This window comes from Barbus barbus (assembly GCF_936440315.1).
Source record: "Barbus barbus genome assembly, chromosome: 26".
Classification (NCBI taxonomy): Eukaryota; Metazoa; Chordata; class Actinopteri; order Cypriniformes; family Cyprinidae; genus Barbus; species Barbus barbus.
Window position 1 is genome coordinate 11258279 of NC_136754.1, and position 25630 is coordinate 11283908.

Here is a 25630-nt window from a genome sequence, read left to right on the forward strand (position 1 = left end):
CAGCATTCTCAGACAAGAGCTCATGCAAGACTCTGATGTCATTCACACGTGTCCCTCTCTAACAAATTCGCTTTAATGGTATGCTAATTCCCCTTTTAGCCCCACGTGCACTTCTGCAATAACTCATTCATACGCCATGACATCATCCACATATTTGCATGATCGTTTATTTAATCGTCCCTGTGGAATCACGCTCCTTTTTATTTTCAATTCACACATAAGTGAAGCTGAGTCTCACTGACTTACTATGAAAACACAATTAGATCTTGACAGTGGAGTCATTATTTGTTACTTCTGATGAGTTTGTGCTCACTCTCTCTTGCTTTTTCCGTCTCTCTCAGGTCGGCCGAGCCTGTGCTATGTTTATGAAGGGGACGGAGTGTGTGAGGAGTTTGAAAGACGTTCCAGCATCCAGGACTGTGGCTTTTTCACTCCTCAGGGCTTCACTGATCAGTGGGCGTCCACCGCCTCGGGCTCGCATCAGGACGAGAGCTGCCCTGCCTCAAAGGTCACCGGGGAGCCTGTGCTCACTCAGGTACACCAACTGTTTAGAATTCATTAGCCATTATGAACCATTTATTTGCCTCTCTAATGAACATGAATGAGCCACTGAAACGCATATTTTAAATATCCTTTTCTTTTTATATCCTCACCAGATGTGCAAGTCGCAGTATTTTGACATTAATGAAGTAGTGGCTCATGATGCCTGGAGCCCCTGTACTGCCCATCTGAACGGTTACTTTACTCAGGATCAGCCTATCTGGCTAAAGGTACACACACACTTGCTTAGTGAACAAACACTGAGTGTAAAGACTTTGAATTTGACAGATTATTCAGTCTATATTGATAGAAGGCCATTTGATAGAAGGATTAGCTTCCCTCTTTGCTGACCGCCTTCTCAATGAATAATGCACATTTTGTGTTTCCAAATATGCTTGAGTAAATTTGAATAATGTTTAGTAAAATAAAGGAAAATTTATAGAATTAAATTTGAGCAGTTTTATGTTCACTACTGTTTAAGTTTGTTTTCAAGTACTGTTTAAATTTTATTTATTTATTTATTAAAGAAATGAATACTTTTATTGAGCAAGGATGCATTAAATGAATGAAAAGTGACAGTAAATTATTTTATGATGTTACAAAAGATTTCTATTTCAAATAATGCTGTTCTTTTGAACTTTCTATTCATCAAAGAAAGTAATTTCCACTTAAAAATTAAGCAGCACCACTGTTTTCAACATAGCTAAAATAAAGAACTGTTTCTTGAGCACCGAATCAGCATATTAGAATGATTTCTGAAGGATAATAAAGACAACATTTTAAATTGTAATATTTCACACGTTTTTGATCAAATAAATGCAGGATTGATGAGCATAACAGACTTCTTTCACAAATCCCCCCCCCCCAAAAAAAATAAAATAAATAAATACATAAATCTGGCCACACTTTATTTTAAGGTCCAATTCTCGCTATTAACAAACTATTAACTACATTTTTGCCTCAATAAGCTTCTAATTTGCTGCTTATTAATAGTTAGCAAGGTAGTTGTTAAGTTTAGTTATTGGGTAGGATTAAGGATGTAAAATGTGCTCATGCAGAATATGTACTTTATAACTACTAATAAACAGCCAGTATGTTAATAATAGGCTTGCTTATAAGTAACTTGTTAATAGAGAGAATTGGTCCCTATAAAGTGTTAACAAAAATTTTACCAACCCCAAATTTTTAACGATAATGTATGTTCAGATTTATTCTATATTTATGGCACATACATGCCATCCATACCCACTCACACGGTTTATAAATTATGTTAGCTAAGGAGCCATATATTAATTACTAATAATACTGATACTTTGTTTTTGCAGGTAGGATTTGAGCGACCTGGTGTAGCAGCCTCTGTTATTATCTACCTTGCCTATGATGGTAGTTGGTCTTGCGAAAATTGCAGGAAAACAGTGACCATTGAACTGTGTGACACTACCGGAAAAAAACACAATATTGGTAACACATAATGTCCTTAATTTGATTGTGAAAGATTGTAAATTTTGTATTTTTATGTGACTTCGTTGTGTGTGCTTGTCCACAGGTTCGTACGAGCTGTCATGTCAGTATAACCCCCTAGTGGTGAATGTGACTCATAACCTGAGTGTGCCCTTCTACCAGACTTCAGCAGTGCAGCTCAACTTCTCCTCTTCTCAAGTGGCGGTGTTGGCAGTTGCATTGCGTACATCTTGTCACTTCAGCGCCTTTGCCCTGACCGGGTGCGCTGAGGGTGGGGTCTCCCACGACTTACAAGCACGCACACACACACACACACACACACACACATATATGTATATATATATATATATATACTGTATAAACACAAGTTAGGGATCTGTGCTATTTTTTAATGTTTTTGAATGGAGTCTCTTATGCTCACCAAAGCTGCATGTGTTTGATCAAAAATACAGTGAAACACATTTTTTTATGTAATTTATTCCTGTGATGGTAAAGCTGAATTTTCAGCATGATTTTGTGCTCAAAAAACATTTGTGCTGCTTAAAAGATTAAGATTCTTTTATAAATAGAAAGTTCAAAAGAGCAATTACTTGAAAAATAAATCTTTTGTAACATTATGAATGCCTTTACTCTCACTTTTAATCAATTGTATGTGTTCTAGCTGAATAAAAATATTATTTCTTTAAAATAAAAATAAAAATTACTCATCCCAAACTTTTGAATGGTATAAAAGATAAATACATCATATACTTACACAGAGTAGCAGATACAAATACAAATAATTCCATCATGTTTGCTGGTGGACATGATGTCTGTCAATGTCAACAAATAATAATTAACTCGATGTGTTTTTCTCACTCAGATGTGTGCGTAGGCTGTGCGGTACTGAGTCATGCAGTCCTCTAAACATCGAACACACGTCAGTCAGCTGTACTCCAGTCTTATTCCCCAAACACTGCTCCGTTTCTTGTCATCGTGGCTATACGCTCACCGTTCTCCATGGCCAGGGCCTTCCTTCTCATCAAGTGCGTAAAAGTATTGTTAACAGCCTGTTTCTCTCTCTCTGCAATAATAATAAGAGAAAAAAAATCACATCTCATTGATATCTAGTTTCTGCTAAAAAGCAGTGAGATTATATGAGAACAAATTACTTTTTATGAAGATTTTTTAGTTTTTCTGAGAAGAGATCTCAACAATGACTGTGTTCAGATTCTGCTAATAATTGAATTAGTCATTTTCCAGTTAGTGCTTCAGCTAAACATGTTTACATGATTAAAAAAATGTGATTAATGCCAGTCGTTTTATTCAGATTTCTAGGAATATTGGCTAAATCCGGTCATGTAAACACCTTATTCAGGAAGTCCAGCGGAACTGGAGGCCCATTTATACAGCATGCGCGCATGCCCAAACAAAGATAATTTAGGGTGATATTAGATATACACAGTGTTTATTCAATAGTTAGACTTTTCGCAACTGTTTTGGAGCAAGAAGCATTTTGCAAACATAAAAAGAAAGGCCTACTTTTGTAAGGCTTGTGACGTTCATTTTCCAAATCACATTCCTGTTTGTTATTGTGAAAGAGTTGATTAAATTATTGTGGAGAATTACTAAAATGCAGTGTAAGGACAAGAGCATCTACAGTAATTCTAGAAGACAAGAACAGGAACCCACATGTCTTAGTTTATTCAGATTTTGCAAAATACCAGCATATTCCAGTAACTGTGGAGAACATAAAAGCTTAAAATCATGTTCGCATGTTCAGTGTCTCAAATTGTGTTCACATTTACCAAAATACAAAAGTCTGTGAATTCAAACATTTCTCAGTAAATTATCTAAGATATCTAATTATCTAAAGATATTCACATTGATTTTATAACTCAATGAAACAGCGTCTTATTTGTGTCAAGTGAAATACTGTCATGATGTCTAATGAGCCTAATGAAACTGACTTTATAAGTGGTTGTCTTTCTGTTTGTTTTGTCCTCTCCTCTCCTCAGACGGAAGCAGAGCTGATTTGTGTGCATGGAGTGTGGGACCGTGTGGTGAGCTGTCAGCCAGTGGACTGTGGCCCACCTCCTCAGTCTCACGTCTACTTTGCCTCCTTCTCGTGCCCCTGGGGCACCACATTCGGCAAGCAGTGCACCTTTTCCTGTAACGCCCCGGCGATCCTGCAAGGTGAGGACGGGAACTGGGCTACCGCGTGAGACCTGAGGGTTTCTGGATTCCTCAGTACATGTGTCTGTTTCTGTGAGACTTTGGGCTTCCTTTCTAAAATAACAAGACTTTAAGTCAATAACTGTATATTTGTGGGTGATATGAATCCTTTTTGTGTGTTTGCCCATGTACTCTGGAAAAAATCCAACAAATAATTGTGCTTTTTGGCATTCCTGAGGTCATTTGATTCAGAACTGCTAGTTGCGCCAGCACTAACAGACATATAAATATTACTGCAAACAAATAATATGTATTATCATAAAATAATTCAATAATTGTACTGCAATTTTATTTAATGATAGTCTAAAACCATAAAAACGATTTTGTTACTTGAAACAAAATAAACTTTAACTGAAATAAAATATACAAAAAAACACTTATTTTATTTTAGCTATTTTTCAAGGCTAGTTATCATTTCTATTTAGTGCGTACATTTTGTAATTTATGCACTAAATAACTAAAACTAAAACTGAAATGAAAATAAAAAATAAAAAAAATTTCCTGTGCAACATATTTACTTTAAAACTTTAACTAATATTAAAAATAAAAACAAATTCACATTATTAATAAAACAATAAAAGTATCTCAATAATACGAAAACAACTGATAATAATGAAATTATTATTATTATTATTAATCAGTTGTTGTTGTTGTTGTTTAAATATGAAATTGATTTAATTTTAAATTATTTTATTATCTTATGTGATGTATTTAGTATGTCATGGACAGTCAGACAAAAAGTCTGGCAAAAAGATAAACACTGCATGGATATCACTATTATATTGCATGATTATATTATATTATATTATAAAACATAAAATACTTTATTGATTTGTTTGCTGTCACCGCTGTTATGGTTTGTGGTGAGGGTTTTCTGCTTTTTGAGGCAAATAGTGATTTAAAGCTGGACATGACACAAACAATGAGAAACCACAATGATAGTCAAAGTGCAGTTGTTTAGAGAACTCCAATCAATCTTTTTTTTTTTTTTTTTACAGTGCTAAGCTACGCATTTGGATTTTTGTATGTATGTGTGCTTACATTCAGTATATAGTCATTTGTGTGTCAGTGTTGTTCTTGCACTCATTCAGGAACTGTGCGTCGGTCTGGCCGTGGTCCCAGTCCTCTTTCCTGGCTGTGTAAATAGAAAAGTAGTCCTCAGCTGCAGGAGAACAGCACACAGGTGGAGATAGGAAACAAGCAAGTAGGCAAAAACAACAGTGCGTTTCATCCCATACTACTGAAGCCCCCAGACAACCCCTCATTTCAGACAGCGTAGAGCAGGCTGGCACTTATCCTTCTTGCCTCTGGATAACTAAGGCAAGGTGGCTCAGGGGTCGAGGGCACTCCTCACTCTCTCGCTATTTGTTTTAAATGCAGGCTTTTGATGGATCGGTCCAAATTTGTTCTTTTGGCAGGGAGCGGTGCAGTCTGTGGTCAGTGGCTTCACTGGAAGGTCCAGGACATTGCATCACTGAGTAGCTATGCTTATTGGTCTAGATGGCAAGGTTCTTGTACTCTAGTGTGTTAAAGTGATGGGCTGTAGTGTTCCTTTGGGAGTTTTTAAAATGTATTCATGACTTGACATTAATTGGAGCACACAAAAATAATACAGTGATTTATGCACTTAGTGAGAGACTTTTTTTTTCCTTTTTTTTTTTTGAAGTGGCGCAAGCTGCTTTTCATGCATGTTGGAAAAATGCAGTTTGCAGCCATTTTTGGTATAGCTAAATTTAAGCACAGCTACAAAGTAGGCAGACACCTTAAAGCTTAAAGGAATCATTATATTTTATTGACCAATAAAATTGCTTTAGAACTTGAACAAAATCTAATTAAATATGTTACTATAATAGTACAACGAGAGAGTCCTATATCACATGGCGCCTCTGCACCATGTGCTCTATTTTATAAAGTGAGATTTTATGAAACCCACTGTAATACTTCTCTTATTAGTTAATAGAAACTGATATATATATAACATTAAATATATATGACTTAATATGACTTTTAAAACATATTATATTACTGTAATTAATGTTTTGCATATTACTGTAAAACATTTATTCCTGTGCAAAGGTATTATTTCCAAACTAGTATATGTTGTGACACATATTTTTTTGTCATATTTATTAATTTATTATAAATTATGATGCTTTTCATTCACAAAATTACTTGAATACTGCTCTTCTTCTTTGAACATGTTTTTAACCTCTGTATTAAAATTAATTTGTAATTAATATTAAAAATGTAATTTTTAATGTAATTAAATTAATGTTTTAATGTAATTAATTTAACATAAAGAGTATCAGGGTAAAATAAAACATCCTTATTGATAATAAAGAATGAATGAATTAATAAATATATAAATAAATAAAAAACTTGAATAAAAGAATGATTGACAATATATATTTTTTTCTTTTTATGTCTAAAAATATTTTATCAAAACTACTTCACTGCTTATTGTTTGAATTCATGCTAAAAGTCATAGATGCGATCAACATGGTAGCTGGTTAAAAAAAAAAAAAAACCTTATCCTTATCTTGAAAAAATATATTTAAATACTTTTCTTCCTGAAAATAATGATTAAGATCACTCAGAAATAGTAGAACTGACTGCCCTCTTGCCTTCTTCTGAATAGCCCTTAAAGGATTAGTTCACTTTTAAAAAAACTTTTGCTGATAATTTACTCACCCCCATGTCATCCAAGATGTCCATGTCTTTCTTTCTTCAGTCGAAAAGAAATTAAGGTTTTTGATGAAAACATTTCTCCATAAAATGGACTTCATTGGGACCCAAACGGTTCAAGGTCCAAATGACAGTTTCAGTGCAGCTTCAAAGGGCTTTAAACGATACCAGACGATGAATAAGGTCACGGTTGAGGTAGGCGGAAGTACCGAGTCAGTAGGCTTTTTAATATTAAAACACCCAGGATACGCACACGAAATGGGCATTTTAAACGATAAACTGACACAAAGACATTTTAATATGTGTATATGGTCCTCCTTCCGCACATTTGTAAACACTGACTCGGTACTTCCGCCTAAGTCAACCGTGACCTTTTCCACGTAATTGCGTATTACGTGACATCACGAACGCGCATCACAGAACAGAGCAAGGCGAGCATTTGTGCTTATAAAACTTAAACTTTTTTATTTATTTTTGAAATGACCGATCGTTTCGCTAGATAAGACCCTTATTCATCGTCTGGTATCGTTTAAAGCCCTTTGAAGCTGCACTGAAACTGTCATTTGGACCTTGAACTGTTTGGGTCCCAATGAAGTCCATTATATTGAGAAATGTTTTCATCAAAAACCTTAATTTCTTTTCGACTGAAGAAAGAAAGACATGGACATCTTGGATGACATGGGGGTGAGTAAATTATCAGCAAAAGTTTTTTTTAAAAGTGAACTAATCCTTTAACTACTTATACTGACAGAATTTTTGTTCCATTTGGATGCAGTTTTCTTATCAGGATCTGTTTTTCAGGTGAAAGTGACACATTGGTTTGTCTTGAGGATGGACTATGGTCATATCCAGAGGCTTACTGCAAGATTGAGTGTCCGGATCCACCTTCTGTACCCAATGCCACGCTGCTAGTTCCTCAGTGTCATGGAGGCGGGCATGATGTGGGCACTGTGTGCCGCTACAAATGCAACCCGGGATATTACGTCACTGGCACGCTCAACAAGAAGCCAAGAAAGTAAGTTGCAGTCTGTATGGTTTGAACTGATTTCTAGGCATAGGTTACTGTGTTGACAAATTTTGAAGGTAAAATATCTGTTTCCAGCATCTAGGTTGCTCACATGGTTCTAATAAGATCAAAATCTTACTCCATGTGTTTCCAAATATCTTTCAGCAATGGAGTCAGCAGTGAACTTTGATGAATGGTTTGATGGTGTGTTGTTTTGGTATTCCATCCAATCAAGCTATAGCATATTTTAGCACATCTGAGGGGACTAGCGTTTGCACCTGCCTCGTCTTTATGAGTTATTAAAATGGCTGGTAAAATACCTCAGTGTCTTTTAACAGCTTTTAATTGGGCATTAATACCAGAAGTGATAGCCAGCGTGTCTCATAAAGCCATTTAAATGATCCTGTTTATTAAGACCATTGGCATGTTTGTTCTAAAAGGCATTTCATAATGAAGGTTCAGCAAATGGTTTATGACGATCTAAAGAAAGGTGTTATGCTATTATCGAGGTAGTTTTAGCCTGTGCTTCCGTATGATCTTTCTCAATGAACACTACACCCCAATTTATTTCCTCAGGATTTATTGGCTATTTGGTCGTACCAGATGGTTTGTGACATGGCTTAGATGTGAATAAATCCCCTGTGGCTGGAGGAGAATGTCATTCAAGAAACATAGTAATTGCTGCATTCATGTTGTTCAAAAATTCAGACCAGGAGCAGATTGAGAACCTACAATTACATTTCAGCACGTGTGTAATGTAACAAAACCTATCGAGACAGCTTTTTTGTACATTTCTCTAATTGTATACAACAAAAGTATGATACCTTGTAAGGCCATTATTGTTTAATTATGTTTTTATTCCATTATTAAAAGCATTAAAACTACAGAGTTCAATATATTTAAAAAGGCATTGTTATCTTAACAACATGCCAGCATCACAAGTAGTTAGGATAGGATGGTCTTTATAGAGACAGACAGCCATGTACACTGTACATGTGAAGTTACTAAGATTTTTTTTATTGATTGATTTTTAATTAATGTTTTAATTCAGCATGGATGCAATAAGTACATTAAAAAAGACAAATACATTTTATGGAAGCTTAAAAGGTAATTGTTTTTCTCAAAATTCCTTAAAATTCTGAGGGAAAAAAAACAGAATTATGAGATTTTTTTTTCTCTCAATCCTGAGTTTACATCTTGCGATTCTGAGTTTGCATTTTACGCTTCAATTTTTTGTTTCTACCACAGAATAAAAAATAAAAATGATAATTGTGAATATTTTGTCTCACATAACTTAATCTTTTTTTCACAATTCCTAGTTTATATCTCGCGAATTTGCCATTTTTTTCTCAGAACTGTGAAAAAAATCTCTTATCCCATAACGGAAGCAAGTTTCCATAGTTCTTTTGAATTTTCTATTTAAAGGGGTCATATGACGTTGCTAAAAAAGTATTTGGGTAATGCAATGTGTTTTTGCAGTTTAAGGTTAAAAAAAACATTATTTTCCACATACTGTACATTATTGTTGCTCCTCTATGCCCCGCCTTTCAGAAATGTGCCGATTTTTACAAAGCTCTTCGTTCTGATAAGCGAGTTATACTCTGATTGGCCGGCTATCCAGTGCATTGTGACTAGGGATGGGTACCAAAACTCAGTATTAAATCGGTCTCGGGGCTAAATTATGAAAGACCGGAGTATCGATAAGCTCTGACGTTATCGGTACTTCTCTCGGTATTGGAGAATTTAAGAAAACACACATGCATTTATTGTTGCTCTCTCTCTCTCTCTCTCTCTCTCTCTCTCTCTCTATATATATATATATATATAATGTCGCCAGCTGTTTTTATGTGCAATAATATTCAAACATTTGTCTATGATGCATTTTTGCTATGCGCAATTCAGAAGCCAGATCGCGCTCGCGCGGAGGAGCTTCAGCACACGCAACATGAAAGTCCTGTTTAATTATGATAGAAGAGAGAACCAACTATTCAAACATCTGCTCACACTTTAGGCCTGTGGCTGTTATATTAAGCTAAGTATTTTTTTTTTTTTCGATTTAGGCTTCCAAGGATTATAGCCGCATTTCTTCTAGCACAACTCCCTTCCCTTCATAGCGGCGCGGATTCGTTCCTCCGAACCAAAACTTAACATCTGAATCAGCTCAATCAGTGATTGTTATAAAATGCTGTCTTTACTGTTGCTACATTGCAGGACATATTTGATAGTAAAACGTTGAAAGTACAATCTGCACAAGTGATACTCTTCCCCAGGCTGAAATGTGTGTGCACGCGTGTGCCTGCGCGGCGGCGTGCTCCAAAACGGACAAGCGAAGTACACTTTGAGCTTCGGGCGCGTCGAAATAACACACTAAAATATGCCAAAAAATGCGTGTCAGTATATTGTCTTAAAGTGTCAGACTGGAGCTTGAGCCATCAATGTTAATCAAAGAACAAAATGCAAAGAGAAAATCACCCACAGCTCTTAATCTGAACAACGTTATAGCTTATCTATCAGTACATACAGTGAAAACTATGCAGTGCTCATTTACATTTGATTACTTTTGTAACTATTACTTACCTGAACATTAATATTAGTAGACCTTCATGGAAAAATGAAAGCACTGTTTATTTCATTTCGTTTGTGTGTTTGTTTTATTGTATTTGTCAGTTTGTTTTACTTTGTTTCTTTGTTCATGTTGTTACTGTATCTTATCTTATGTATATAAAACACTAAAAATACCTGCACACTGGTGCATTTACAAATTGATGAAGTGCAGGCATTTTTAGTGTTTTATATACATAAGATAAGATACTGTAAGAATATGAACAAAGAAACAAAGTAAAACAAAAAGTACCGATAAGAATACCGTTAAAGTACCGGATCGATAAGCAGTATCGGTAAGAGTAGTAATACCGTTAAAACCTTAACAATACCCATCCCTAATTGTGACTGGCCGAATACCTCAAGCGGGACACGGAAATGTTATGCCCCCTTACCATATTGTGATGCCGTGTCCTGGCGCGATGACACAAAAGCAATAAAACACATTATAAACGAGGCATTTGTTGCATCCAGTGGGGATATAATTACTGATTATAATGACTTATTCTGTCTTTTTACCCGTTGCGATGCATCGCCGCACCACGTACACATTACCATGTCTGCAATTGAAATCGGAGAAACGACAAACGACAAGTGCTACTCTACAATGCTCAAAACTCGTGTTTGAATTGTCAGTGGCAAATTCTTTAAATAAGAAAACATACTTACAGGCTGTGAGTCAGAAGCGCTAGACTGTCCTTGCAAAGTTGGAATTGCCCCACTTTATAGAAACAGCCTTTGTGCAAGCCAGCATTGTAGTCTACTCTTCCAGGTTCAGGAAATAGTCCTCTGTAAAATGCGCTGCACACTCTAATATTTGTGTGGAACTGTTCTGGAACAGTGTGGCAAATACAACTTAACCACTGATTTCTAGTTGTGCCCTCTTTTGGAAGCCCAAACAAAGTACTTTCGCTTTCACAAGGAAACAGTGTCTCCAAGACATGGCGCTGGATAATAGTTCCGCCTTCTTTCATTGCGTATACGTTTGGGCGGTGTTTTGGAAATCTTCCCACACCGTGACGTAGACATGTGGGGGCGTGTTTGAATGATTTGTTTATTATCTATCTATCTGTCCGTCCATCTGTCTGTCCGTCTATCCGTCTGTCTATCCTTCTGTCTATCTATACATTGATGTAAATTCTTTCTATATTTTTTCAATTTTTTTTCTAGTTTGTGTTTACTATTTTGACAACATTAAGAAATGTAGTAATGTAGGCCTTAGCGAGTGAACTGACTAGATTTTGAAACACAGCCAAAGTAATGACTTTGTACTAGTGCTGTCAATCGATTAAAAAAAATCGAACTAATTAATCGCACATTTTTCTACAATGAATATTAATCCCACCTAACATTAAAGTTTTTAAATATATATTTTATATTGCAATAATTTCACATTCAATATTCAAATGTACAATGTACAAACAACATAAAGACAGTATATTTTTTCTATTTCTTTAATAGCATCTTTTTTATGATTGAAGGCCAGCATCACTGATATCAACACTACTGATGTCTCTAAAATTGTTTTCCCCCCTGAATATTTAACCATTGACTGTAGCCAATCAGCATTAATTGAGAGCTATCAATTTTAACATTTATTAGACTTAACTTCTAATTTAAGTTAACTTAAAACAATCTTCAAATGAACCCATTATAATAAATGACATATTTACCTGTGCCCTTCAGCAGAAATATACAGAAAATGACCAAACACTAAATTCTAAATTAAATATAGATGAACCCCTTAAAGCTATAAAAGTTATTGATTTCCTCTTTTTTCTTTTGTTCTTGGATAAATAGACATCACAGCAGCTGGTTTTTAGCTTATTTGCTTGCTATTGCTTTAAAAGCTGCTGCTGCTGCTGAACGTGACGCGGATCTGACATGCATCTTATTTTCTCACAAATCTCTTTACCTTTTCTGACCCACTTCAGGTCTTAACGTCTCTACTAATGAGCGGACAAGTTGAATGGTGTTTTAGATGGGAGACAGTGCTGGGGTGCCTCAGGACAGTTTTTAAAACCATTTCAGAGACATGTTCTTAAATGTGACGCATATATAACATATGCATGCATGCACACATTTTTAAGGCAGCTTTAATCGCCTTTTTGGTAACTTCATGCCTTAACTGACGGCATTACTAGGACATTGCATGCACGTAGTTTCTTTCTTTCTTTGATATGAAATGATACAGGCTTACAGCGCGCGCCGTCACCTTTGTGCGTGTATTTGAAAACCCGCGCGCTACGAGCACAGTATCTTTTCCGTGCTCCTTTGACTCGCGCCTGGCACGGAGGCGACGTTTTAGTCTGAAACGCATCTGAAACGTTTCCCGTTTGATGTGGACATAAAGACATTCTACATCTAAATAAACACAATCATTTTTAAGAAAAAAAAGACAGAGGCAGTAGTTGTGAATGGGGTGGCCAACCGTAGCCCCGCCCCTGCGTTAATTGGGCTGAAAAAAAAAATTCTAAATAAAAATAATCGCACGGGTTAACGTGCTAATTTTGACACCACTACTTTGTACAGGTATTATACTATATATGTGTGTAAAAGTGTTTTACCCCTTCTTCATGCTAATGACTTGTTTTTCTCAGGAAGTTTCTGAGGTTGGAGTGTTTGGAGGGTGGGACATGGCAAGAGGGCAGCTGTGCACCTGTCACATGCCCTCCTCTCCCGCAGATGTTTGAGGGCATGTACACCTGCACCAACAATTTGGATTTCCATAGTATCTGCACCCTACAGTGTCCCGATCCAACAGAAAGGGTATTGTAGCACTTTGTAGGCCACCTTTATCTGTGTAAACTCTGCAGTCTTTAACACTCATCTGCATTTGTCCCTGCAGTCCAGCATTCGATGCACCAAGGATGGCAAATGGACTGAAGACTTTACTATGTGTAAGAAGATTGAGGGACCGTGCCAGCCTCCTCTTGATCTTAACCTGGTGGAATACAGCTGTGAGGAGGGATTTGACGTGGGTGAGAATTTAAACTGACAAGACAATTTACTGGTTATGAGATAAAAGTGGCCCATTTCAAATATGGAAATTACTAGTCAGTCGATTTCTAACAAAGCAATGATTATTGTCTCAATCATTGTCTGAACATATATGTGTCACGTGTTGGTTTCCGTTTAGTTCCTGTTTGCCCTTATTTGTTTTTTCCTGTCCTAGTTTAGTTAATCATTGTTTATTCCATTCACCTGTTTTGTATTAATCATCTTGTTTGCTCTTTTGTTCTTGTTCCTTTATAAGTCCTCAGTTCTCCCTTTGTCTTGGCCTGAGTTTAATGTTATTTAACGTTCATTAAAGGAAAGAGTGTGTTGATGCTACTTCGTTCTCGAGATCCTTTGTTTATTTTTACTACAACCACTAAATCCCGTAACAATATGCATTTAACTATTTTGTTTTATTTGGCTGTATATTTATTCCACTGCATTTATTCTTCCTAATAAGAGGTCTAGACATACTATACTGTACCTGGGCCACAAGACCACAGTCAGTAGCATGCAGTAGGATACTTTTGAGTGCCAACCTGCCAAGCTGTTCAACTATGGATGACTAGTCCGGAGCTTGGCTATTCATGTGCTCACATGAATAAATTCAACAGATGCAAATGATGGTTAAAGCAAAGCTTGCTTTGTGTCATGGCAGGTGCAGTCTGTTACCCAACATGTATTGTGGCCTTGAGTGACCCTGTGGTGTTAGCCAATAGCTCCAGCGCTGATACAGTAGAGCACTGGATGCTTCCCAGCAAAGTTCAGGTGAGGTGGTGGAGCCAGTTTGCCACAAATTGTTATTTGATATCATTGGCTGTTCTAGTGCTTTAACCAAACTCCATGTTTGAGAATTTAGGCACTCTCCATTTTTTCAACATTTACAATTAAACTATTAGAAATGCATTGGATATCATGAACTAATAAACAATATTTTACAACATTTATTAATTAGAATGTGTTCATTTACTTCATTTTTTGCTGCGGATCCACTGGTGAGCAAAATGATGTAATGCTAAATTTGTTTTACCCAATGAAGAAAAAAACTTGTCTACGTCTTGGATGACCTGAGGGAGAGTACATTTTTAGCAAATTTTAAATTTTCTTATAAAAAACAAAATTCGGACCCGGAAGTCCGGTAACTCATCCAGGACATGCGCTAGGGCTTTCCTTACCGTAGTATACCTAGAATGCGGATTGCCATAAACTCGTCAATGGTGAGGAAGCGTTGTCTCTTAATTGACGAGACATCACAAGATATCTCGTCAATGGCGGGGAAAGAGTTAATGGTTTGCTAATAGCCATAACTGGGCCTTAAAATAAAGTGTGACAACTAGTATTATCAGACTGAACATTATAAATTGTTACGGTTTTGTTCTTATAAAAAGATCTTACGTAGTCTTTATTGTAATGATGTAAGAGCTGATATTGCATTAAAAGATAAATGTCTTTTTAAGGGAACAAGTTGCTCTTGTCCATTAATTCAACCCACACACAAAAGGTTGCAAGTTGTCTTGTAAAGTAGTCAAGATTGACCCTCAAATATGCCCCTTGAAGTGATTTTTTTAGACCGAAATTAAATGTCTTTTTTCCCTGTTCCACACCATGACATGAGGTGTGTTTGACATCTGTCAAATGTAAAAGTGCTCACTTTTCTGATCTTTGTTTGGGGGGTCCTTATTTGGCTCTAGGTAGAGGAGCTTCCAGACTGAATACTTTGGATGCAAAATTGGAATCGCATTATTGGCACATCAGAGTGATAAGTTGGATTGGGTTTCCTTGATTCTCGCTCCAAGTGTTGATTCTGTCTCTCACTGTCATATCAGCTCATGAGAGTAGTCATTACAGTGTGATGTATTTATAAGAGACGCTTAAAATGCCACACGTCAAGCATGATGTCTCTGAAGGTGTCGGACTCCCATTGTTTATAATGATACATCAGCACCCCTAAGAACAGCTTGCTTTCCAGGAATGTTGTCCAATGTATTGCAGATTGGGTAAGACTGATGAAGGAAAGGTCACAGTAGGAGGGAGATGAATAAGCGATAAGCGAGTTTCTTTCCATAAATTCTGCTTTAGAAGCAGGTCAGCTTTCCAATTCTGAGAAAATGTCAAATCAGTGAAATATTTGTTCAGTTTTAAAGGACAGGAGGGAAAGAGTAACCCTTATTATATGTCATAGTTATTGGATATTAATTTGCAGTATTATTTTTAGGCACCATGTCTCCTTTTTGTCTTTTAAAATTAAGTTAGATATTGTTAGATTTCTGGAAAAGTCTAAATAAAATAGAAATAAATAGAAACACCCTTTTCAGATTTCCTCTCAAGAAGATTTGTTACAGGAACTTAATCAATAGTAACAAGTCAGCTTTTTTGTTTAATGTTGTCATCTTTACAATGCAGTGAATGACTGTCTCCATTTCCCTTCCCTCTTGTGTTCCTCTATTTCCCTTCCTTTGAAAGAGTATTGTCTGTACTGGCATGTTGAAGTGGCATCCGGATCCAGCACAGATCCACTGCATCCAGTCCTGTGAGGTGAGTGCTAAGTATATGACATCTTTCTGATTAGAGATGAAGTACAACATCACACAAGAGTCAAAATAGTCCCTCAAAGCTAATGTGATTTTGTGCAAGATGGAAAATATTCTAGATTTTCTAAATTCTAGATCATTCTGTCACCCTCATGTCATTACAAAACCATATGATTTTCTGATTTTCAGTATTTATTCAGTGTCTTTCAGTTCTAATGGGTGTTCATGCAGCTCTTTTCCATAGCACAATGGTTTATGTTGACCAAAAACGTCAAAAAAGTTTAAAACAGACAAACAATACAAGCACCCTGAAAGTAGTCCAAAAGATTTGATCACTGTATTTCAAGGTTTCCGAAGTCACATGATAAACATTTGAAGCATAGAAGTGAAAATAGTGTTGAAATTAACAGTTGAGTGTTTATTGTATTTCTGTCTGGATTTTAGCTCTGTCAGTGTCAGGAGATGGATATATCTTAAAAATGTGAAAGGGCGGAAAGATGTTTAGTACAGTATGTCATTCAAATTAATGAAGTGTTAGACTTGGATACATTTTTTTTTTTAATTCAAATATTTCTAATATTTCATAGATTAATTATTATTTTTCCTTAAAAACACTACTGACCATTTTGATCATTTTAGTGAATAACAAGTTTTTCTACTTCCCATACAAAGCTATGCTACATCAAAAAAAAAAAAAAATATATATATATATAATAAAAATCTACTTTAGAGTGCCACTGATAAAAAAAAGAAGAAAAGAATATGGGTTTGGAACAATATCACGGTGCATAAAGATTAAAGAATTGTATTTATAATACTGATGTGTACGCCAGCAGTATTTTAGATGTAAAACCAACAGCAAGAGTTCACATCTGCTTCCTGTTTGACAGATAACCACCAGCAAAGCGTTGAGGTGGTCCAGGAGAATCAGGGAGCACCGTAATCAGTGATAAATGATGACGGTGTTGATTTTTTAGTTTTACGTTCCAGTTATTATGTGTCATGGAGCTTCATGCGCAGATGGGGAAACCTGTTTTGCTCTTCACTATCTCTGTAGTCAGAACTCCATGTTCGTCTATTAAGTGGGCCGTTTGACCAAAATGGAACTCGCAAATCAAATCTATGATCCACTGAAACATTTTTTAGAAGCATGTATAAATACATCATAATAGGTTAGGGTAGTTGCACATAATGTCTCAAGAGTGACTTTGAAGCTACAGTTGCATGCGGAAGTTTGGGAAACCCTTGCAGAATCTGTGAAAATGTGAATAATTTTAACAAAATAAGAGAGATCATACAAAATGCATGTTATTTTTTATTTAGTACTGTCCTAAGATATTTTCAATAAAAGATGTTTACATGTAGTCCACAAGACCAAAAAATTGCTGAAATTATTAAAATAACCCCATTCAAAAGTTTGGGAACCCTTGGTTCTTAATACTGTGTGTGGTTACCTGGATGATCTACAATGTTTTGTGATGGTTGTTCATGAGTCCCTTGTTTGTTCTGAACAGTTAAACTGAGCACTGTTCTTCAGAAAAATCCTCCAGGTCCTGCAGAATCTTCAGTTTTCCAACATCTTTTGCATATTTGAACCCTTTCCACCAGTGACTGTATGATTTTGAGATCCACCTTTTCACACTGAGGATGATTGAGGGACTCAAACACAACAATTAAAAAAAGTTCAAACATTCACTGATGCTCCAGAAGGAAACACGATGCATTAAGAGCCGGGGGTGAACACTTTTGAACAGAATGAAGATGTCCAAATTTTTCTTATTTTGTAGAAATATAATTTTTTTTCCATTTAGTACTGCCCTTCGGAAGCAACAGAATCTACTTGCATGTTTCCTGGAAGACAAATTAAGTACAATTTACCTTGATCTTCAAATTCAAAAAGTTTTCACCCCCGGCTCTTAATTTATCGTGTTTTCTTCTGGAGCATCAGTGAATGTTTGAACCTTTTTTAATTGTTGTGTTTGAGTCCCTCAATCATCCTCAGTGTGAAAAGGTGGATCTCAAAATCATACAGTTACTGCTGGAAAGGGTTCAAATATGCAAAAGATGCTGGAAAACTGAAGATTCTGCAGGACCTGGATGATTTTTCTGAAGAACAGTGCTCAGTTTAACTGTTCAGAACAAACAAGGGACTCATGAACAACCATCACAAAACAAAAAAAAACAGTCGTAGATCATCCAGGTAACCACACACAGTATTAAGAACCAAGGGTTCCCAAACTTTTGAATGTGGTTATTTTAATAATTTCAGCTATTTTTTTGTCTTGTGGACTATATGTTAACATCTTTTATTGAAAATATCTTACTCAGGACAGCACTAAATAAAAATAACATGCATTTTGTATGATCTCTCTTATTTTGTTAAAATTATTCACATTTTCACAAATTCTGCAAGGGGTTCCCAAACTTTCGCATGCAACTGTATTTGCGCCCATAGGAAATTAAATCTGGATGAACCCTGTCCAAAGGGTCAAGTAATACAGTCATTCAGTTTTCTATTTTTATTTTGTCTGTATATGGTTTAGACATTCCCAAGTTTACATTTACGTCAGTAATGAGGCATTTTGTTGTCAGGGACTTCCGACACCATCCGCTCTCATATGGAGACATCTTTAACATCTCCAGTGGCCAAGAGAAACATTTAGCGCGATGGTTGATGGACTGCGTGCCACATCTTCCCACAGCATGCTGACAGATTGATTCTCACCGGTTCTCCTTTTATCGCAAAAATAAAACCAAATGGAAATATCTTTGCCACTGTAAAATGTGGTATATACATGATCATAAAACATATTATTCTGGTTTCTGTTCCTCCAGAGTCCTTCCCGCAATTCACAGAATCCTGTTTAAATTCACCCCGAGCACTAACTCATCAGACATTGTCGACAATTGTAGTGCTGAGGTGCCAAAGCAAATGAATGATCTTATCGGTGTGTGCGCAGGTCAGTTAGACAGAGGGAATTTAAAGGACGTTATGTAACTGATGGATGCGTTAAACCAGTTGTAAAATAATCACAAATGATGTGATGAAAGTAACATACCAGGCTTCGCTAAAAGTCAACAGAAGTAAGGCGGCAGAGTCGTGTGAAGTCTGGAATCGAAAATATTGTTGAAATTAACAGTCGAGTGTTTAGGAAAATAATGGATGACTGTTTATTGTAATTCTCTATGGATTTTAGCTCTGCCAGTGATGTCAAAGGCGTATCTTGAAGACGAAAGTGTGGAGCGGTGTTTAGTACAGTGTACCATTCAAATGTGAGACTTGAATAAATTGTTAAAAAAATCAACAAAAAATTTTCTCATATAAAAGGTAAATCAAATGATTTATTGTAATATATTCTGTTCTGATACAATTTTATGTACAAAATACATTTCTAATATCTTTAGAAGAAAATCTTTATTTAAAAAAAAATAACACTAACCCTAAAATTTATATTTTTATATATTTTTTAAAATTACATTTTATCTATTTATTTATCACCAGTTGCATATCCAAGATTTTTTCCCCGTGGATATCCGATTTGACCATTTTTAATCTAATTTCAGAGTGAAGCAGACAGGTTTTATGAACTATTCATTCTGCCTTGGAACTCACCATTCCTTTAGAGGGATGTTTTATGATATTCAAATAATCCTCATATCTGCCAGACCCTCTCATCTCCTCTTGCCCTCATTTGTTACCAAGCAAAACAGTTGCTTTTATATCGGAGACTCAGTATAAATTATACCACAGCACATGTTCCAGTTGCATCCAGAAGGTCTTTCCCATTACAGGCTGATGATAAGTGAAGAGGTCAGCTCAGGTTATGCTTTAGTTTATGTGTCATTATTAATACTTTATTTCAAACCATTAAGGCCAAACATAAGTAGACATTAAGTCTGCTTTTGCAACCCTTGGTTCTGGAGGTTTTCTCCTCCAGATGAATAAGAAAGCCAATGGAAGCTTTCTTCAGGTATTATAGTTGTCCATGTATTGGTCAGACTGTTGAAACTGTTATGAACTTCTGAGCTTTGGACTGTTGGGGCAGTTTGTTTTTTTGTTTTTCCTCTGCCTACCATCAAGTACAATTTACTGGACTGCTTCGAACCAGTTTTTGAATCAACTTTTTCCCCTTTTTGTGTGGCTCAATTTGTGAAAACCTTACAAATGATGCCACAGATTTATGAAGAACCACTGTTCACATTCCTTGCTGCAAATATGGTTAGAAGAATGGTCATCTGATTCCTTTCAGGGCATGCACTGGGTTTCTTCATCTTAACATTATGGAAAGAGTTGACAAGACAAAAACACAAAAAAACCTGGAAACACTTCATTCGGTCTTTCACTGTTGTGATGTGTTACCTAAAATTTGTTTTTCAGCATGTTCAGCTTTCATTTAAAGACAAAAAGGAAAAGTTTACATTAGGAATTAAATGGAGGGGAACATAATTAGTAGTCTTTTGGGAACTCTGGAGAGAGCCAATCAAGAGGCGCATACTTCAGTGAAGTGAGATGCCAGCACTAACATGGGGCCTCAAAACAATGTTGTCCATGAAAACATGTTGTTGCCATGGAGGTTTTGTTTATTCTATCTTTCGCTTAGCATTAGATGTGGTCGGTCAGGCAACCTGTGGAATGTGTCCTCCCTCGCGTTTAGGGATTTCATGTTTAGGGATTTTCATTTCTCCCAACGACATGTAGCCTACTGTATAAGATAAAAGACACCTTCAGATTTCAGTTTGTTGTTCTCCGGTATCTCAGATTGCAAACGCACATTGCAGAAACTGTTGCTAGGGGTTAATTGTGTTTTTAAAAAATACATATTTTTAAAGTCACTCATAGAAGGTTTAGTTTTCAATAAATTCATGTAATCTAAATCAAGCTTTGGATACTGCCCAAAAACATAGCAGGGTTGCCTACTAAAACCCCTCTTTGAGAGGAGGCCAGGAAAATGAATTTTAGAATGGATACCTCAGTGGACAGCCTGAACTGACACTGAGCAGTAGGTAATCTGAAGAGGCATTTATATTTATTATGGGAATACAGTAAGGTCATGGTGTCTTTCCTATTAGGTCTCGAAATATTGAAAACAAGTAATGAATTGCAACTAATTAGTGTGTGTGTGTATGTGGGCATATGTGGTTTATGAGACCAATTTTTCAGGTTTTATATATACGTTTTATATATTCATTTTATTACTTACAACTGAAAAAAATGTAGATCTTGAAATCACATATTGTCTAAATAAATTGAAAATAAATGCAAAAAAAAAAAAATGCTGAAATGAATCATGCTGGTGTCTTTGAATCGAAACATTGATGAAAACACTTAACAAATTTCACTGCAGCTGGAGAAAAAGAGCTGTTATTTTACTAGTTCTGTCAGTTCAGGTCAGATGGAGTTTTAAGGTTCTGCATATGGAAGGCTGTAGTTTGGCTAGTATTAATTCTATTGAAACTATGATTCAGTAGATTTTTTGGATAATTTTTTTGTCTAAATAAATGACAAATAAATACAACAAAAAGCTGAAATTAATTGTTTAAATGCTGGTGTCTTTGAATCAAAAGATGAAAAAACCTAACAAATTTAACGGCAGCTCCTTATACTTAAAATAAATCTATTGAGCAAAAACAGACAAAATTAGCAAGTTTCTGCCAATTTAATGTAATAATTAGTGCTGTCAAGTGATTTATCACAATTAATCACATCCAAAATAAGAGTTTTTGTTTACATAACGTATATGAATGTACTTTTTATATTTATTATGTATATATAAATACACACACATGCATGTATATATTTAAGAAAAGTGTTATGGTTATATATTAAATATATTTATATGTAATATAAATCATATTAATATAAATATATACATGTAAATACATTTAAATATTTTTTACGTTAATAATTTACATTATATTGTCTATTGTTTTGGTCAGATTTTGACTTTTCTTGATTATTGTTTTGTCTTGAGCCAGATATATGTGAGGTCTGGGTCAGATGATTTTGTGTAGTGCTTCACATGGTTGACTACAGCGCTGTTTAACATTCACTGGCAGTTTTCCTCTGCTGGCCGGAGCAGATGCATTCCACACATCCTTCCCATTTACTGTTACACGACTCTTTAGTTTAGGCATTAGGTCATTTTTCTTTTTCCAGCCTTTTCTAAAACAACACTATTAATGCACGTGTTTTAGATTCAGATATTTAACTTGTAGTATGTAACACGTTAATTTAAACACAAAGTGGTAAGATTGGTTTAAAATTGTTATTGCCAATAAATTCGCAATATGCGTAAGGTGATAAAATGGATGGAGAGTGAGAATAAAGAAATAAACAATATATACACAAGCTTGAAACTGAAGAATGAAAAATTATATTGCTTATGACTTGGAGAATGAGAGCACGGCAGGAAAAACATTTTTGGTTGGGTGTAGGTTTAGCAGGGATAAATTCTACAGAGATCTCCTCGCCAGCTGCTCTTGCACAGGGATGTGGAATCAGATAGAAGCTGGACTCTTTGAAAGGAATCCACATGCACAAAAGAGCCAAGAGTATCTTTGGCAGACCACTCTTGTTTTCTTGTTATTGGCATCAGATCCTTTAGGTTAGGTAAAATCCTTTAGAAGGCATTATGACACATTTAAAATGTTTATGCATATTAAATTTGATAATTGTAGTCCACTCATGAAGGTTGGATTTCGCTCCCTTGGGCATTGCAAAACAGGTAGCCATGTTCTCACACAGGTGAAGTAATGGCATCAGAGGAAGTACGAGGAAGTTTGGTCTGGAATAACAGATGCAGCTTTTTTATTAGAAAGGAATAAATGAGAAATGCCACCTACCATAAGGTATAACAGAAATCCCTTTGGCATGATTCATGCATTTTTTTCCTCTGAGATTCAAGGAACATCAGTACGGCCTCATGTTCAGAGAAAACTGTTAATTGTACATAATAAAATTAACTAACTCGTGCTTGAACCTTTGAAGGACTGTAAGGGCACATTTACGTATTAGTTCAGCGAGTTCAGGTTGGTTGGATAATAAACTGTTTCTGCATATGGAGGGCTATAGTTTGCCTCTATAGTATAATATTAATTCTTTTGAAACTATAAATTGTTCTTCGATTACATTTTGTTGTATTTTACATTATTTAAAAAAAAAATTATTTCATTATGTAATTGTTTTTAAATGATTATTTTAATGTTAAATGGTTAGTTCACCCAAAAATGGACATTAGCCCATGTTTTACTCACCCTCAAGGCATCCTAGGTGTATATTACTTTTTTCTTTCAGACAAATCCAATCAGAGTTCAATTAAAAAATGTCCTGGGTCTTCCAAGCTTTATAATGGGATGGGCGGGTGTTTTAATTTTTACGGAGTGTCTATGTACACTTAGTGCAAATAGCCTGCCTTGTTGGCAGAGGCTATTTACACTAACTCCACCCACCAATGTGTGATTGGAATAGTCAACATTATAAAAAAAAAGGTTGTGAATCATCAGCTCTAGTGGTGCAGATGGTAAAATGTGTGCTGTGGTCTTTTTGACATGACCGACCAGGGTTCGAACCCGCCTTTTGCCAAACTTTTTTTTCCTCCCGTTTCAAATCTCATATCACATCGTGAAGGCATTTATTTTCAATAAAAATGAAGGAAATAACCCAAAAGTTAAAGTAAATAAAGTATCGGGTAGGGTTAGGGTAGGTCTAGGGAGGGCTTTATTGTACCAATAAGGTGGCATCCATCTAATAATTTGAATTAAAATTATAATTTAAACTCAATATGTTATTATTGCATACTGTTTTATAATGTAATACAATACTGAAGTGTAGATAATTGCCACTATTTGCAACAAGTAGTATAATAGCAGACAATCTTGCTATTTTAACAGTGTAAATAGAATCCATTGCTATTTTCACTTAGTGTAAATAGCTACTATCGCCGCTGCTTTTTGTTTAACAGTCCAAAGTACTAATAAAGCGCATCTATCCATATTGTTATAACACAAAAACATGCCTCTCACAGCTCTGGGGGGTGAATAAAGGCCTCATGTAGCGAATTGACGTGGATTTGGTAAAAAATAAATAAAAAAAATCCATATTTAAAATGATATAAACAGCTTTGTGTAACTTCCGCTAAATGTTGTACGCGCATTCACGAGAGACTGCCTTTCTGGTGGATGAGGTAGGACGTAGGCGTAGCACATGCGAAAACCAACGTTTGTTTACAGGAGCAAAGGAAGCAAAGGTTCCTTAATTTAGCAAAGGAAAACCAGTCTCCTCTTGGCTTATATCGAAATCCTCTGACATTTTTCTTTACAAATGCTTCTGATTCGTGACCGGCGTTTTGTTTTGTTCTCTCTCCGTCGCGCTTCCGCATTTGTCTCTAATCACGCTACGCCTACAGTTAGCAGAAGTGAGAGAAAGTATGATATTTTTTAGTATGGATATTTTTCTTACAAAAACGATCGATTGCTACAGGAGGCCTTTATTCACCCCCCGGAGCCGTGTGAGGCACGTATATGTGCCTGGAATGCGCATAATAATATGGATGGATGCGCTTTGACTATTTTTGGACTGTTGAACAAAAACACCCACCCATGCCATTATAAAGCTTGGAAGAGCAAGGGAATTTTTTTTATATAACACAGATTGGATTCGAAAGAAGAAAGTCGTATACATCTAGGATGCCTTGAGGGTGAGTAAAACATGGACTAATTTTCATTTTTGGGTGAACTAACCCTTTAAGACTGACTAAAAAAAATAAAAAATCAGTCATTTAAATGCTACAAGTGAATTTAGGCATCATTTGAATGTAATGAAAAATGTATATCCATTCAATTACATTTAATAGTGTCATTAAATAGTGTTAACACTTTAAAATAAGGTCCCATAAATTATTGATTAACATGAATGTATTAACTAATATCAACCAACAATGAGCAATACATTTGTTGCAGTGTATATTCATCTTTGTTAATATTAGTAAATAAAAATACAATTGTTCATTGTTAATTTATCCGATACATCCATCCGATACTAATATATTAATATAATCTGATAATTGATATGGAACCAATATATTGTGCATTTCTAATTTTAAATGTATTACTATGAAACTTTTTGAATAATACAAGCAAAAATGTTCTTTGTACAGTAAATATACATTATTAACACATTACTCTGTTTGCATTACTCAACCAGATGTCTGTTGTTTTTACTTTTAAATGAGTTTTTCAACTCTTTTATTCTGCAGCCATTCGGAGGAGATGGTTGGTGCGACACCATTAACAACCGAGCATTCTGCCAGTATGACGGCGGAGACTGCTGTCCATCCACTCTCTCATCCAAAAAGGTAAATCTCATCCTAAAGGCTGTTCCTCTCATTCTCATTCATCCTACGGTGCTTTCTCGTTCTGCTGTCACAGCGCCAATCTCTGTCTCACATGGTGCCGCTACATTGTCAACCCTTTCCATGAACATCGCCCACATCATTAGGCACTCAGGTGGCGTGTTCTCCCAAAGAGAGCATGAGATTGGTGGGTGGGGGGTGTCTGTCATAAATATATGACTGGATAGAGCAGCTTTTATTAGCAG

General features: G+C 35.7%; 1 protein-coding gene across 1 annotated transcript in view; it reads left to right on the top strand.

The window, feature by feature from the left end:
* LOC306845807 (pappalysin-2-like) overlaps window positions 1–25630 on the top strand; it is a gene marked incomplete at both ends in the record, with an annotated part of 61099 nt that overhangs the window by 34286 nt on the left and 1183 nt on the right. Inside the window, 12 exons of the mRNA XM_079378785.1 lie at window positions 342–535; window positions 657–770; window positions 1866–2001; window positions 2087–2261; window positions 2864–3026; window positions 3999–4176; window positions 7702–7915; window positions 13108–13276; window positions 13356–13488; window positions 14163–14272; window positions 15968–16039; window positions 25290–25388. Of these exons, the coding sequence (XP_079234911.1) occupies window positions 342–535; window positions 657–770; window positions 1866–2001; window positions 2087–2261; window positions 2864–3026; window positions 3999–4176; window positions 7702–7915; window positions 13108–13276; window positions 13356–13488; window positions 14163–14272; window positions 15968–16039; window positions 25290–25388 (1757 nt within the window). The remainder of the gene's footprint in view (window positions 1–341; window positions 536–656; window positions 771–1865; window positions 2002–2086; window positions 2262–2863; window positions 3027–3998; window positions 4177–7701; window positions 7916–13107; window positions 13277–13355; window positions 13489–14162; window positions 14273–15967; window positions 16040–25289; window positions 25389–25630) is intronic.